Below are 15,294 nucleotides of genomic sequence, written 5' to 3'. Positions count from 1 at the left end.
TAAATTATGAGCATGGCAAGTCCTCCTTTTTTGAAGAACTCCTACAGGACCCAACAAGCTGCCTGCACATCACTGCTCCTGCAAGCAGGCTCCAAGACTGGCCCCAGCCCCAGCCCCAGCTGCAGTTCTAAGATGGATTCCTCCCCAGTAGATAGTGGGAATGAATAAGCTGAATTCTCTGCCTGGAAACAGATGCTGCCTCCCCTGGTTTAAAGTTCCCTTGTGAGTAATCACCATTGTGGTGGAACTCCGGCGGGCAGCGGGACCCCAGCTGTGCTCTGCAACATGAGCAGGGCTCATCCCCGAGCCAACAGCTCGTGGCTTCTGCAGATAAGCCAGAACAGGGGTGGAAAAGAGGGAGTTTCATTTCCAGCCTGCTGACATGGAGCTGTGGGGCATAGAGATTGAATAACCCAGTTGTGACAGCACTTGTCACCCACAGAGCCTGTCCCAGAGCAGGGAGCTGATTTCCAAACTCTTCTCCCCATGCTTTGACCACGGTCACAGATTGTCCCAGGTTCACAGGAGGGTTCTGGGGTGTGGAAGCTTCCAGCACCCTCAGCTACAAAGCAGCAGAGCACAGGAAAAAGCAGAGAAGGAGAATGTTCACATCTCTCCTCCCCTTTCTCCCCCACTGGCCTGTCAAAACTTGCTGGTCTCCTCACCCCTGCAGTGTCCCTGGGGACCACTGAGGGATGCTGTGGATCAGAGATGCTCTTTAAAAATACACTGATTGGAGCATCTTGCCAGTGAGCACAGGAGCAATTCCCAGACCAGGAGAGAATCCTTTCCTTTTTTCTTCTTTTTTTTCTTTTTGATGTTGCTTCACAACAAAATCCCTTTTACCAGAGTAACCTATTTGCACTGGGAGATTTTAATAACTAACCCAATTAAGTTCAATTCTTCTGCTCAAATCGAATCACGCCAACATGTGATACTTTCTGGAGAACAAATTGAGCAGGTTTATTTTTAGCCTCTGATGTTTCCCCACCTTTTCCTTCCCTTGCAAATTAACAACTGCAGCGAGACCCTTCTGGCTGTGAACCCTGGCAGGCCCCAGTGCCTGAGACTTGCCTTTTCCTTTTGAGCACTGCACAGGCATCAACCCCTGCTTAAAGAGAAGAAAAGATCGGGCTTGTTCTGCCAGGGCCCCAGCTGGCACATACTGAAGCTGAACTAAATCTGCCTTACTCTGTAGACACCACCAGACAACCCGGTGCTAAGATTTTCTGTGGCGAGGGAGAGCTTTGTGGCAGAGTTAGAAGAGATTCTCACACGCTACTGCTAATTGAGACGCACAGCTTGTAAGGAGAGGTGATGCCTTTCATTAAGAGCGTAGCTGGAAAGAGTGACGAGGCTGTCACACAGCCTCTTTCTCTGTCATCTCCGAGCTGAACGTGCTGAAACTTCCATGCTGAAGTCCTTTGGCTTTCATCTCTTTGTCTCCAGCACTTTGTGAGGGAGTCTGAGTGGTTGGCCTGGCCTCCACGTGGCAGATCTGCCCCCAGGTTCTCCTGCATCAAAACTGCTGCCTCCTGTCCTTTAGCGAGGTGCCTCTTTCCAGTAGGAATGCTGGGATACTGCCATGAGAATCTCTCCTGTCTCTCACTGAGCTGCTCTGACAATTAATTACCCTTTCAGTCAGAGCTCATGGCCTGTTACAATCGATGCAATCTGACTGCAAGCATCACAAAGGCCATTGATTCCTCACCAGCAATTTCACCAGGCCCTTCAACTCAGACTGAGGAAGAAAGCAGAAATGGTGAACAGCCTTCTTTTCGGTCTCTGTATAGTCTGAGAGGCAGACAGAAACATTCCCACTTGGAAGTGTTCACTCCAGCTTATTTTTCATATCCAAATCCAGGTTTTATCTGCCCTACAGCTCACTCACCCTCCATTCAGCTTTTATACTCTGCAGGAGGATAAGGTTTGGGTAAAGCTCTGGCAGATGCAGACACATCTTTTTCTTAAAAATTTCTAGTGGTGTGCAGGCTTCCCAGAGGTAAAGGGTGGGAAACCTGTGCAACATTCTTAGTATTCAACAGCTTCCTAGATTTGAGACTCTGATACCAGTTTTTGCTACCAAACAGTGTCTCTTTTCCTCTTGTAACTCTATAGCAATGAAAAGATGAAACCACCAAGGCAGAGCTGGTGAGATCGACCAAATATTCACTGAAACCAACACGGTTGCACTGGATTCTGCAGCAGTTAAATCAAGACCTTGTACCTTATGCCTGGATCATGGGTAGGATTTTATTAGATTACAACCCTTCGTAGCGTTCAGATCTCTGACAAGGGACAAGGAAGCCATTCCCAAAATGCAAAATTCCAAAATTCTGCCTCATTCAAAGGAAAGCACAAGGGGTCTGGGGTACATACCAGGACATTTTCTGTCATTGCACTGCTTGTACTCCTCCTTGGGACCCTGGCAAGTCTCTCCACCAAAGAAGGGGCCGTAGCACACCCGGTCACGTCTCTGAGTGCCACCTCCACACGTGGCGGTGCAGCTGCCCCACACTCCCCAGGCCTGCCACTTCCCATCCACTGGAAACAGAAAAAGAAAGGAAGAAAAAGAAGAGAAACAGCCTGTTACATCCCAGACATCATCTGCAACAGAAGGGATCAAGATCCAAAGGTGAGCAGAGGAGCATAGAGTGAGTAGGGCAGGGTTTGGTAGGAAGGGAGGTCTCCTGCTTTGGATCTTGATTTGATCCTTAACAGACATTAAATCAGAGTGTTCCCATTCCCATCCCATCAGTCCAAGGGTGGTTTTGTGTTCTTCCTCAGCACCTCCATGCTCTGCAAAAGCAGCTCCATCTCTTTCCTCAGGCTGAGATTTGGGGCTGTGCTCCTGAACACTCTTCCCATGGGCAGGGATTTAACCTGGCTGCCACATCTGCCATGCCAGTTCCACATCTGGAGTTCACTGGGAATGTGCAATATATGTGTGAAAATAGACCTTCCCAAGGAAGGTCTGGCTCAGGGATTTAGAGAGATCAGCAGAGCCCTTGGGCAAAAAACCATGAAGAGACCTAAAATAAACCTCTCTCCAGCTGTTTCCATTGCACTGATGCTTCGCGTGCCTTTGAAAAAGGTTTGGGATGTTGTCTCATTCCATTGTGTCTTCTCCCAGCATCTTTCCAGATCCAGTGGAAATGTGACTTCTTTTATGTTAACAATGACATTTATCAAAATTCTGCTTCTTTTACATTAACAATGGCATTTATCAAAGCACCATAAAAATGTTAATTAGCCCTCACAACAAGCCTGCAAGGTAGGGAAACATTCTCCTCTGCTGTACCACAACAACTCAGTGACAGAACTAGAGCAGAGCCTAAATGTGCTCTTTACTACTTGGGCTTTAATTTTGAATTACCACATCATCTTGGGTTGAATAATTCCTTTTGGGAGGGTGGGACAGCCATGCCTACTCCAAAGAGGGGCATCACCAAATCCTGCTACTTTATTTAGTGATATTTTATGCAGTGGAAAGTATGGCCTAAATTGCTTTGACAGATAACTCTGAAATCAGTGAGACAAGGTTGTCTTAAAAGGGATTCTGAAGCCCCTTTTTGTCTTTAAAGATCTTCCTAAGTTGCAAAGAAAGAGTGAGATTGCTAAACATCAAAACCAACTTGAGACCATGTAGGAAAATTCAACACCTCTGTTAAACACTGCAGATAATGATGTTACCACAGTGTAAAGGGATCCCCCGAAGAAATAGGTAGACCAGGATAGATTCCAGTAGGAATTATTATTATTACTGTTGTTATTACTGTTATTGCTGACATTATTATTAAGTCACAGGTGAGTGAAGTAAGCGACAAAACTTACACAGACATGACAGACCTTCTCACTGATAAAGTTTAAAGCTGAGATACAATGCCTGAAATACAACTGGGAATGTTGAAATGGTGGGAGGAGAGGAACAAAACAAAAAGAGGAGGGAAGCTGAAGCCCTGTGGAGGCAAGGGAAGGGCTTCATTGATATTTTCATGGGAGTTTTTTAAGCTCATGCTGAAAAGCGGATATCTAAGGTCAGAAAGGCACATTCTCTGCGGGCAATCACTCACCTCTCTGGTGTCTCCTAAAATATTTGTCTGTGGTGGGTTTTGGCTGGCATATGTTGGAACTTTGGATACTAAGAGTTTTAAGTTTTTTGTGTTGAGGGGCACAGATTTCTGCTTTAGAACAGTAGCTAATTCTTCTTCTTCACCTTCTTCTTCATGGGTTTGGGTGGTATTTTGTAATTAGTTAGAGAAATCCACATTGTGGACTTCAAGGAATTAGTTATTGGTTAAAAGTGAAAATAATTTAAGTATCAGTTCTTAATTAGATAATTTAACCTTAAAAAAACTTATAGAAAAATATAGTTAACCGTTTTATAGCTAGTTAGTAGAATGCTGTAAAACTCACAACTTGTAAGACTGTAATATAGATAAGAAACAATAAACATTTAAACCTGAAGACGAAATACTGTCTCGAACACTTTCAATCCCAACTTTAACAAAAAAACAAAACAGAAACCAAAAACGAACAGCCATGGTCTGTTGGAATGATCCGGATGCACCAGAAAGGACACAAGTCTTCCCGAAACAAACGTTTTATTGGGATTGCAGAGGAAGGTGGACCAAAAGAAAGCAGAAGGCATTGTCACTGACCTGGGCACTGGCGCAGGAAGCAGTCCCGGGTCTCCACCCAGTGTCCCTGGCACTCGGCTCCGCCGTAGGAGGGCCCGTTGCACTCCCGCGTCCGCTGCTGGGTCCCGTTGGAGCAGGAAGCGGAGCATGAGCTCCAGCTCGACCACTCGTTCCAGTTGCCGTCCACTGAGTGGCCCAAAGAAAGAAAACGAGTGGAATGTGAAAACCTTTCCCTCTGGGAAGAGGAGCGGGGTGAGAGCTGCTGGCCTTTGCCGACCAGGGACAGAGGGGGAGATCAAACCAGAGCCACAGAGCTTGGAAGAGGGCAGAGATTATCAAAAAAAGTTTGGACAACTGTGGCAACAGGGATTCTCAGGACCCTCTGAAGCCTCCAGCAGTCCCACAAGGTACAAGTAACATTTTAATGTGCGGTAACATTTTAATTTTTATGTTCCACACAATGCATAATATCATAAAAGTTGAAATTATTGATATTCCACATTCCGACATGAAAGTCCAAACTAATAACATTGCCAATCATAACACAACACCACACCAGAGATCGTGGCTCATGTTTTCACTGAACACTTTGAAGGGATCACTACATTACTGTGACATTTCCCATTTAGGGCCCTCAGCACTTTTTTAGGGGACCCATTTTTCAGCAAACCGTGCATGAATCTGTGGAGAGTGAACTTTCTCAAGCATGCAAATGCTGTTTCTTATTTAAGCACAGCCAGAAACTCAAATCACAGTGTTATTGACAGCAATCCACCATTCCATGGCTGGGAAATGTGGGAGCAAAGGTGTGCTCCAGCAGAGGACTGGGAACAGGGTGAGCGTGTGTGGTCAATGTACTTCTCTCACAGCTGAATTAACTCTGACAGGCTGGAGATGTTCACTCAGCAGTGTCTTTGAAAATTAAATAGAAGAGGGAGGGACAAGGGAGATTATGATAGGGACGGGGTTGGAGAGAAACAGGAATACATCTTATTATCATGGTATGGACTGATGCATTTCCCTGTGTGGCGGCTACATCCTAATTGGTCCCTGATCAACAGATCCATCACCCAGTCTGCTCTTCCTGGAGCATTTTTCTCATTAACAGTGGTCATCATGCTCTGTTTAGGTCTAATTAGCTGCCAAATCTCACTCCGGAAAAACAACCTGAATCTCTGAAAAGTCTGAATTCTGGCTCAAATCACATTCAGCTCTTTTTTTTTTTTTTTTTGGCTTTGCTTTTCTGTCCAAGAAAAATAAATTCCAACTGGTCCCCTGCGTAACCTGCAAGGAATTGATCAGCCCTGTGTAATCCCCATTGCAATTGAGAAGATTTTTGTTTGCAAACTCAGTTAAAAAAATGTTAAAAGCATCCAAATGAGCAACTGTTAACTCAAAGGGAATCACAAGGTGTGCAAAATCAAGCAGGCATAAAGGCATCTCCAAAAGGTGCTTGTTTTCAACAATCCAACCATTTATGTTTTTATTGTGCATAAATTCAAGGCTTTGTACCAGTGCCTATCAATCCCAACAAGGGAAAATGTGAAACACAGTGTTTGACAGGTGATTATTCTTTGGAAATGATCCAAAATTCCACAAAGTAGGTCCTACCAGGTATAAATTAGCGTGGCTTTCTGACTGAAGGCTGTGCTGCTAAATTTCCATAGACTGATCATAAAATCATGAAACCACAGGTTGGTTTGGGTTGGAAAGGTAAAGACCATTTAATTCTACTCCTCTGCCATGGGTAGGGACACCTTCCACTATTCCAGGTTGCTCCAAGCCCTGTCCAACCTGGCCTTGGACACTTCCAGGGATGGGGCAGCCACAGCTTTTCTAGCCTCATCACCCTCACAGGGAAGAATGTCTTCCTAATAATGATGGTGTCTGCCCCTCATTTAACATTTCCCTTTGTTAGAAAAGTGAGACTGTATTTGCCACATTAAATATGATATTTACCAAAAAACTGCATTTATCAAAAAAAGTTGAATTTTCCCAACACCTCCCTGCTGCTGGTGATTGGCAGCTTATCAGGAATGCAAGCATTTGGAGATGGTAAAATCAAGAAGCCAAGTCCATAATTTGATCGTTCAGTGGGGGATTGGGAACAGGTAATTTCCTCGTAGTTATTCACAGGCTGTAATTTCAGAAACATTTTTTAAAAAGGAGAAACAAAGGTGGCTGTGCTGCCCCTCCAGCCACCTTGCAGTGATGCAAAGATGCCTCTTGGTCAGGATGCTGAGGGGTTCCCATCACAGCCACAGCAAAGGAGGGCTTGGTGCCGTGGTCACACCACGGTGGGAATCTCTCAAAAATGTTCATTGTGTGGTGAAGGCATTGTCTTCCTCCTTTCTCCCTTTTCCAAGGACTTGGGGCCTAGCCTGCGGCCTAGGATGTGAGGCCTAGCCTGTTCCCCACATCTCAGGAGGGACAAAGGCCCTGTTGTCCCCGCAGCAGAGCATTTTTATCAGCTTTAGCCATAAATCCTCGGAGCAGGGTGGTAATAAACACTGAGAGTGTCTGGGGTGTCAAACACCCATTGTTGTGCTTCAATGATTCCCCCAACGCCGCTCTCATTTGGCGCTGCCAAGCCGCTGATTGCCTTTGTGGCACTAATTAGAGCTGAAGCCTTGCAGTCGGGCTGCTTGTCTTTTCCACCGCTGTTTTAGGCACGTATTTATTTGTATTTAAATTAATTATGGATCAATGTTAACTCAGGGTATGCTTTATTGCCCAAGCAATGCCAGCTCTGACTTCTTAAATTTGTCTTTTTATGACAGAGTCAATTTGGTGTCTGGGAGGTTCTTATTCCAAGTAGAGTCTTCTGGACAGCGGCCAAATATCCAAGGATAGTTACTTGGAGTGAAAACTCGATGGGAAATGCCAGGAGGCTTCTCACTGTTTTCACAAAGTTCTCATCCCTCCCACAATCCCTCTCCTCCTCCAGGGACATAATAATGTCTCATAATGATTCTCATTAAACTGGAAAAATGTCAGTTGACATTATCCAGGGATGGGAAGGGAGTTTTGGGGAGCTCGCTTATGTACAGATTGTGTTCACCAGGATACCCAGGGTTAAATTAAGGGGGACTCTGCTGTAAACCCAGGGCCTGTCAGAGGAAAGAAGTCTCTGGAGCATAGGTGGATTTCCAGGTGGTGAAAGTAATTTCACCTTGAGGTTCTTTCTGATGTTTCAAAGCAAAACTCGAGGAGAGGCATTTGGAAGTGAAATTCAGGGGCAGTGAAAAGATAAAAAGATTAAATTTGGCATGGGAGGCCATTAGGAGTCTCTTAGTTTATCTTACCACCCAGAGCAGGATCAGCCACAGAGAAAACTTGCATCTACATTGAATTAATGCACAGGCAAGTAAAACTATTAATTAATTTCAGCACAACAAACCCACTCAGGCAAAATAAATCATTCAGTGGGAAGTACAGGTGAGAAGCTTAAGATGGTCTCGGAAATAGGAGTGGCAGCCAGATCCAACCCACGTAAGGTGTCCTCTGCAAGAGATCACACAGGGCAAACCTGAACCTGAGCCATCTCTGAGCTGAACAACCCCACAAAGCACCTCTGGGCTGCTTCTTCCATGAATCCTTTCCTCAGGATCCTCCTTGGGGTAGTTCAGAATTTCACTGGAGTCAGCTACAGACCTTGATGAGCCATGTGAGGGAAACTGAGCTGGGGAGACCTGCTGGAGGGGAGGTTTCAGATCTGTAACTGTCCCTACCTGGGCAGAGAGCGATGTTGCAGAACTTGGTTTGCTTCTCCGGGCCCTCACAGGGGTTCCCACCGAACTGGGGGGGTTTGCAGGTGCGGGTCCGATCCCTGTAGCCTCTCCCACAAGTGGAAGAGCACAGGCTCCATGGAGACCACTCGTCCCAGGTGCCGTGCACTGCAAGGGAAGCAGAAGAAGTGACTTTTCTTTTCTATAGGAGGCCTGAGGAAGTGAAGGAGCCCACAGGGCACAGCTTCTTCCCACCCGGAATGAGCAGCGTGTGGGAAGCTGGAGAACAAACCAACCCAAAATGTGCAAGAGGAACATCAAGTAATTTTTCTGCTTTGCTATCAACACCAAGTGTCTGCTGCTTTCCAGTCTTTGAAATAAACCAAAATGCACTTTTAGCTGACCTTAATTTTTCAGAGTTTTGAGCCAACAGGGCATTTTTTAAGCAAAAGATGGATCTAGCTAGAAAGAAATAAAACCCTACTAGCCTTAGGGAAGCATCATCACCATAATTTTGTCACTTCCTGCCCTTTTTTTCCTCCCTCCCAACATTTTCTCATCGAATCCTAAAAGACTACAACATTTTAAGGCTTTCAGAGAAGCTGCAGTCTGTCTACTGATTATTATCATAGGTCAGTAACACCTCAGAGCAAAGTTAGGGAGACTTGGAAGGGTAAAATGGAAGGGGCAACATCCTCCAACAGTGCTCAAGACATCACTGGTAGATCCTGGATTTAGACATCTAATTGATTTTAATCTAATCTAATTGGCCTTCTAATCTATATTAATCTAATCTTCTCCAATCTAATCTAATCTAATCTGGCCAAGTTATTTATGGAATTTTAGTCACTATAATCTCCAGAGGCCAAATGTTATAAGAATGCACTGATCTCTCTAAAGGGACTTCATCCCTTCCAGCTTTACCAGAGAAGCTAATGCCAAATCAATAATCCTTCAGAAAAAGAAGAAAAACAAATAAACAGGGACTTTTCCAGTCCTTCATCAGTTGTTAACAGCGACTAGTGCCCCGATGTCAGGAAAGGGGGTGAAAAACTAATTCTCACCAGGCATGTTGCATGACAAAAGATAATCAGAGGAGGAAACACAGCAAAGAACATGGATGGTGATTTCACCATGGATGGCAGTTTCACCATCATAGAATTGTTTCTGAACAATGATGTTGCTGGTCAGGAGAAATGAATAACATGTTTAGTTTAACAGCAAAATTCTTCAAAATAATTATAGAAACACAGAATGGTTTGGGTTGGAGGTGACCTCAAAAATCATCTCCTTCCAAATTCGTGCCATGAGCAGGGACACCTTCCACTATCCCAGGCTGCTCCAAGCCCCATACAAGCTGTCCTTGGACACTTCCAGGGATGGGGCAGCCACAGCTTCTCTGGGCATGCTATGCCAGGGCCTCACCACCCTCACAGGGGAGGATTTTTTCCTAATATTCAATCTAAACCTATTCCCTTCCAATCTGAAGACATTCCCCCTTGTCCTGTCACTCCATGCTGTTGTAAAAAATCCCTCTCCATCTTTCTTGTAGGCTCCAGTCTCCTCAGAACATATTTTTTCACCAAAATTGTTCCCAACCTGGAAACACCCCAAAGGGCACCTGTCTGCAGGAGTACTGAGTTCATGGACTTCAGATAGCATGGAATTGTCCACACCATGCAAAGCAGGTGCCCATCTTGTGGTGCTTGGTCTAGCAAGAGTCTCTGTATCAGGCCTTAAAGAACAAAGAGAAGGAACAAGGAAGAGAAACCATCTCCCTCCAAGAATCACAGTACCATAGAATGGTTTGGAAAGGAACTGAAAGATCATCTAATTCCAACCACTTCCCACTATCCCAGGTTGCTCCAAACCCCATCCAAGCTGTCCTCGGACACTTCCAGGGATGAAAAAGCCACAGCTTCTCCGGGCAACCTGTACCAGGGCCTCCCTGAAATATCACAGTGGAGACACCACAGGTAGCCAGTCTCCCTCTCCTGCTGGCCACCAGTACCTGGGCACACGGCAGAGTTGTTGCACTGTCTCTGCTCCCGGAGAGGGCCACTGCACTGGGTGCTGTAGGAAGACGAAACGCAGAACCTGGTCCTGGTCTGCCAGCCCTCCCCACACGTGGTCGAGCACACGCTCCACGGGGACCACTCCTCTGCTGCAGGGTCACCTGTGGGGGTTGGAACACAAGGTGAGGATGTGGCACCCTTGCATCTCCAGGGAAGAAGTTTCCAAGTTACGCTGGACCGGCTGTGAGATCTGTGAGGCTGCAATGTGTCCTGCAGGTGGGGTGAAAGATGGGTGGGAGGCTGTGAGGGCACTGGGGAGAAAATGTGAGATTTAGAATGGGCTAAAGGGTTTTTTTTGGTACTGTGTAGAGCTGTAGGATGCACACATTATGGAAAAAAAAAAAAAAGAAAAAAAGAAAAAGGATGCTGTGGAAGCATCGGGTCATTGGGAAGGGCAAACTCCACCTCTGAAGGTGGCGTAGGCACTCCAGAACCTTGTGAGCTGGGATAGGGAAACTCCATTTAGAGATTGTACCAACAGGGATTAGACAGAGTAAATGTATCCATAAATTGTTCACTTTTAAGTGTTCAACCCCTTTTCCTGCCTTCTCACAACCCCTGCCAGTGCAGACTGGCAGAGGAGGAGCTGACAAAGTAGAAGGTGATGGTGCCTAAGAAGGGTCAGCTGATGAAATCCCCAAAAGTTTTCTTGGCATCTCCTCTACCTGTGGAGATCTGCTGTGAGCATGTGACATGGAACAAGGATGACTCTTCCAGGGCATCACACATTCCCTATCAACTGCTTATCTGATGGAGCAGCATTGGAAAAGCAACTAAAAATATCCCATTGATGGGAGTGAAAAGCACTGAGATGTATTCCCTTTGTCACTAATATTCCTGCTAGGGCTGTTTCAGCAGCCACAACCTCCAAATAAGTCACCCTAAGTGTGAAATGAGCAGGGAAAGGATGGTTTTCTATTAGTTTTCATAGCAATATTCTACCCCTTGAAGAAAAATTATTTTCTTCCCCACATGGAAACAAAAGCTGGCTCTGTTCTATTTAATCAAGCCATGCATTGTTTGGGTATTTGGATTTTTCATGGATTGCTAATATTACACATAATAAACCTGAAATGTAGTATTTGGTATGTATAGAAACAGGCATATGGCAAAAAATAAATACCAGCATAACAGAGGGGCAACCCCTTCTTGTGTCAAATTCTTCAGAACCTCAGAATGCTCCGTGCCTCATCCCAAAAGGATGCATTTGGCAAACTGTGGGAGATATGAAGGATCACAGCAGTGGTAAATATGACTCCAAGGGTCATCCAGGGAGCTTGGATGTGCTAGCCCACACCACCACCCCATTCCCTAAAAAAGCTGGGCAGAGGATGCTATATTAAACTGTCGGGCTGCAATGTGGAGAAGGAAAGAGATCTCAGTGAGGGTTATAAACCAGCTGCATGAAAATGTCAGAGCAGGAACTGTGGTGGGGACTGTAAAAGTTGGTGACCACCAAATTTCCAAATATTGCCTAGAACTGTTCATGTCTGGGTTTTTCCTCGAGGTGGTTTATTTATTCATTTGTTTGTTTGTTTATCTGTTTATTTTTATTGATATTTATTTATGTTTATTTACTACTGTTTTCCACATGCAATGAAATTTCAAGCGTTTGTGGCTCTCATCAATCTGCTCTTTGGGATTTTTTTGGTAGTTATCTGTGTTGTTTGGTTTGTGTCATGCTTTTCAGCACATCTGCTTTGAATGTCTCCTATCGTTCCAGCAGCTGGGAATTAAAAATACACCCACTGATTGGAGCCTGTTGAATTAATATGTGTTGAGGGGGAAAAGTGTAGAGGAAGACCCGTCATTGCTGCAAAATTGATAGGATTTCACTCCTTCATTTATTGTCTGGACACAGAAAGAGGTGGAGGTGAGGATCAATCTTTCCCTACCTCATCTGTGCCATTGCAATGATTATCATGAGATGCAACTGCTGTTGTTCATTAAGCCAAAGTTGCTCAAAATCCTTTGTTTCCTTTTGTGTTTTATTTCATTATTCTGCCCAGTTGGTCCCAGTTAGATGAAAGTTATGGACCACTGGTCTTTCCCTGGGATGTGTAGGAGACATTGTGTGTTTCGAGGCTTTGGGGCTCCAGGAAAACATCAGTCCCATGTCCTGTTTCACAAGTATCAGATCTGCTAGAGAGAGATCTGCATTTCCATGGCAATTTTCCTGCCTTTCCAACATCCAGCTCTGTCAGAGCCAGAGTCCTGCCATGCTCCAAGCTCACCTCCAGCAAATTACATTTATGGTACCATCAGTTCATCATTTGCCATCCAGAGTATCCCAGACTCCAGCACATCCCTCTCAGGCACACAGATCCCAACCATTCTTGCTCCCTTGCCTGCTTGGATGCTCCATGAACCGCTGGTGCCTTTGCATTTCTCCATCCACCTTGAGCAGCCTCCCCAGTTCTGCACCCAGTCCCTCAGGGGCAGGCAGCTGGGGGTTTTGGTAGCTAAACACTCCAAGTTTAGGTCCCAAAATCTTTCTGGGAGGCCAGAAGTGGGACAGGGGAAGCCTGCAGAGACACAGGAGCCTCCTCCATCAGCAGTTTGTGGTGTGAAGAGCCCACCATGCCACCAACCTCCCCCTCAGACCTGGCTGGGGTTTTGCAATCTCCATATTCAGAAGAGCTCCTGTGTCACTGGATGAATGAATGGCATCTCTGAACCAAATCCCACGTCTCCTGCCTCTTTCCTCTTTATTATTTCTGGCTTTTGCCCTTTCACAGAAGAAATAGCTGTGCTTAGAGGTAAATCTCCTCAATTATCGTCCCTCACATTGGGCGAATCCCTGGATCTTAAAGCCATAATACAGTTTATTTTCTAAGTGCTGGTGACTCCCTTGGGCTTGGTGTCATTCTAAACCAAGCAATTCATTTCAGTCCACTGGGACATTACATCCAGCCTTGTCTCAAGCCTTGCACAAATTTAACTAATTTTCAAACCATGCAAGACCCAGTTCTGAGACACTCTCAGGCATGAGACAAATTCACTCTCTACTTGAGAGAAACACAATAGTGTCCATGATCAAAACTATGAGTGAGAAGAATTTCTGCACTCCTGTGGGTCAAATGGCAGCAAATGGAAATTACTGAGCAAAGTATATTGCAATTATTCATCCCAGAAGTGGATTCTGACTCTGGTTTTGGATATAATGGCAAGATGTTTACCATGCTCATTGGGTTTGAAAGCTGCCTAGTCCAGCTCAGTGCTGTTTTGTAATCAACCTGCTAGAGATTATAGAATCATGGAATGATTTGGGCTGGAAGGAACCTTTTCACCCAGCCACAGGCAAGTACACCACCCACTATCCCAGGTTTCTCCAAACCCCATCCAACCTGGCCTTGGACACTTTCAGGAATTGGGCTTCTCTGGACAACCTCTGCCAGGGTCTCACCACCCTCACAATGAAGATTTTTGTTCCAATATTGAATTTAAATCTACCCTCCTTCAGCTTAAATCTATTGCCCCTTGTCCTGTCACTCCATGCCGCTGTCCCAAGTCCCTCTCCAGTTCTCTTGGAGAATCTTTAGGCACTGGAAGTAGCTCTAAGTTCTCCTCAGAGCCTTTGCTTCTCCAGGCTGAACACCCCAAAGTCTTTCAGCCTGTGTTCATAGCAGAGTGGCTCCAGCCAAATTTCCTTTATCCCCAGAGAAGAAGGGGCCAAGCCCTGCCCTGCATCATCACCAGAGCCTGCAGGCAGCTATCTCAGCATATCTGACTTCTGATTAGTCCTGTGATGCCCCAGAGTAGCTTGGGGATTAACAGAATGCCCCAAAGGATTTTTCAGTGCTCTCTACCCCATTTGAAGTGGGAAGATGGCCCTTGCTGCTCCCACAGATCCAGGTGCAGCAGATGGAGAGGGTCCAGCAGGTGCTGCAGAATGAGACACTCTGGGTGTTAATTAATGAGGATTTGGCACTGCAATCCAGGATCATTCCAGCTCCTGGCTGCAATGTCCCCATCAGTGCCTGCAGCTGCTCCATGACTCTTCTTCCCTCAGCACTAATGGAGCAGCACATTCCTGCCTTCCCTCTGCCAGGAGCCCTTTCACTTTGGGGGTCTGTCAGTCTGACATCTCCCCATGTGCCTCTCTGCTCACATCCTGTTGCTGGCAGAGTCCTCCTGAGCCAGGAGAGTCCATGCCAGGGGCCTGCTGGGCTGGATCTGGCTCCTGTGCTGCTGCTGGGAGAGGCACTTGGGCAGCCAGCAGCACCCTGGCTGAGAGCACAGCCCTGCCACAGCCTGGGCACCAGGGATGTGAAGGGCTGGCAGGAGAAAATGCTGCTCTTCAGCTGGGCAAGGCTGTCCCCTCATCCACAGTCCTTATGGATGGCATCAGCTGATTTCTGTATTTCATCTTTTTCCAGGTCTTGAGCAGTTGTGAAATGTCTCATTCCCTACAATCTGTGCCCAAAGGGAAGCTGTGGGCTTTGCTTCTGCATCCTCAGCTAAAAATTCCCTCTAATCCCTCGAACTGTACCCTCTGTGTCCACATCTCCTCCATCCGGATTTCCTTCCAACCTGGGACAGCGACAGGGATGTGGGAAGCTTGCAGCAGGACAATGCACATCTTCCAGCCCATGCTGCCCTCAGGGATGCCACAGCCCAAGCCAGCCATGCTACAGCGGTGGCCACAATGGCAGGGAGGTGACAGAGACGTCACTGAGCCCCGCTCCAGCACCCAGCTGCATGGCAGGAAGAAAGGCCAAACTATAAACCTGATGGCTGAGTTACAGGCTGGAGCAGGAGCTCTGGGGAAGCACCTGGGACCAAGCAGAGTAGGAACAACAAGGGCCTGCCTTGAAGAGCCTTCCTTTCCTCTGCATTTGGACAGAGAGA

The 15,294-nt window shown here is 46.2% G+C and overlaps 1 protein-coding gene across 1 annotated transcript in view; it reads right to left on the bottom strand.

Annotated features, from left to right (window-relative positions):
* ADGRB1 (adhesion G protein-coupled receptor B1) overlaps positions 1 to 15,294 on the bottom strand; it is a 198,183-nt gene that overhangs the window by 134,378 nt on the left and 48,511 nt on the right. The window contains exons 4-7 of the mRNA XM_041459547.1: positions 10,380 to 10,544; positions 8,363 to 8,536; positions 4,662 to 4,826; positions 2,380 to 2,544 (exon numbers count right to left, since the gene is read on the bottom strand). Coding sequence (XP_041315481.1) covers positions 2,380 to 2,544; positions 4,662 to 4,826; positions 8,363 to 8,536; positions 10,380 to 10,544 — 669 coding nt within the window. The remainder of the gene's footprint in view (positions 1 to 2,379; positions 2,545 to 4,661; positions 4,827 to 8,362; positions 8,537 to 10,379; positions 10,545 to 15,294) is intronic.

Source organism: Pyrgilauda ruficollis, unplaced genomic scaffold (genome assembly GCF_017590135.1).
Source record: "Pyrgilauda ruficollis isolate IOZ18807 unplaced genomic scaffold, ASM1759013v1 scaffold138, whole genome shotgun sequence".
Classification (NCBI taxonomy): Eukaryota; Metazoa; Chordata; class Aves; order Passeriformes; family Passeridae; genus Pyrgilauda; species Pyrgilauda ruficollis.
Note: the sequence above shows the minus strand (reverse complement) of the source record. Positions and strands in the feature narration are given on the sequence as shown.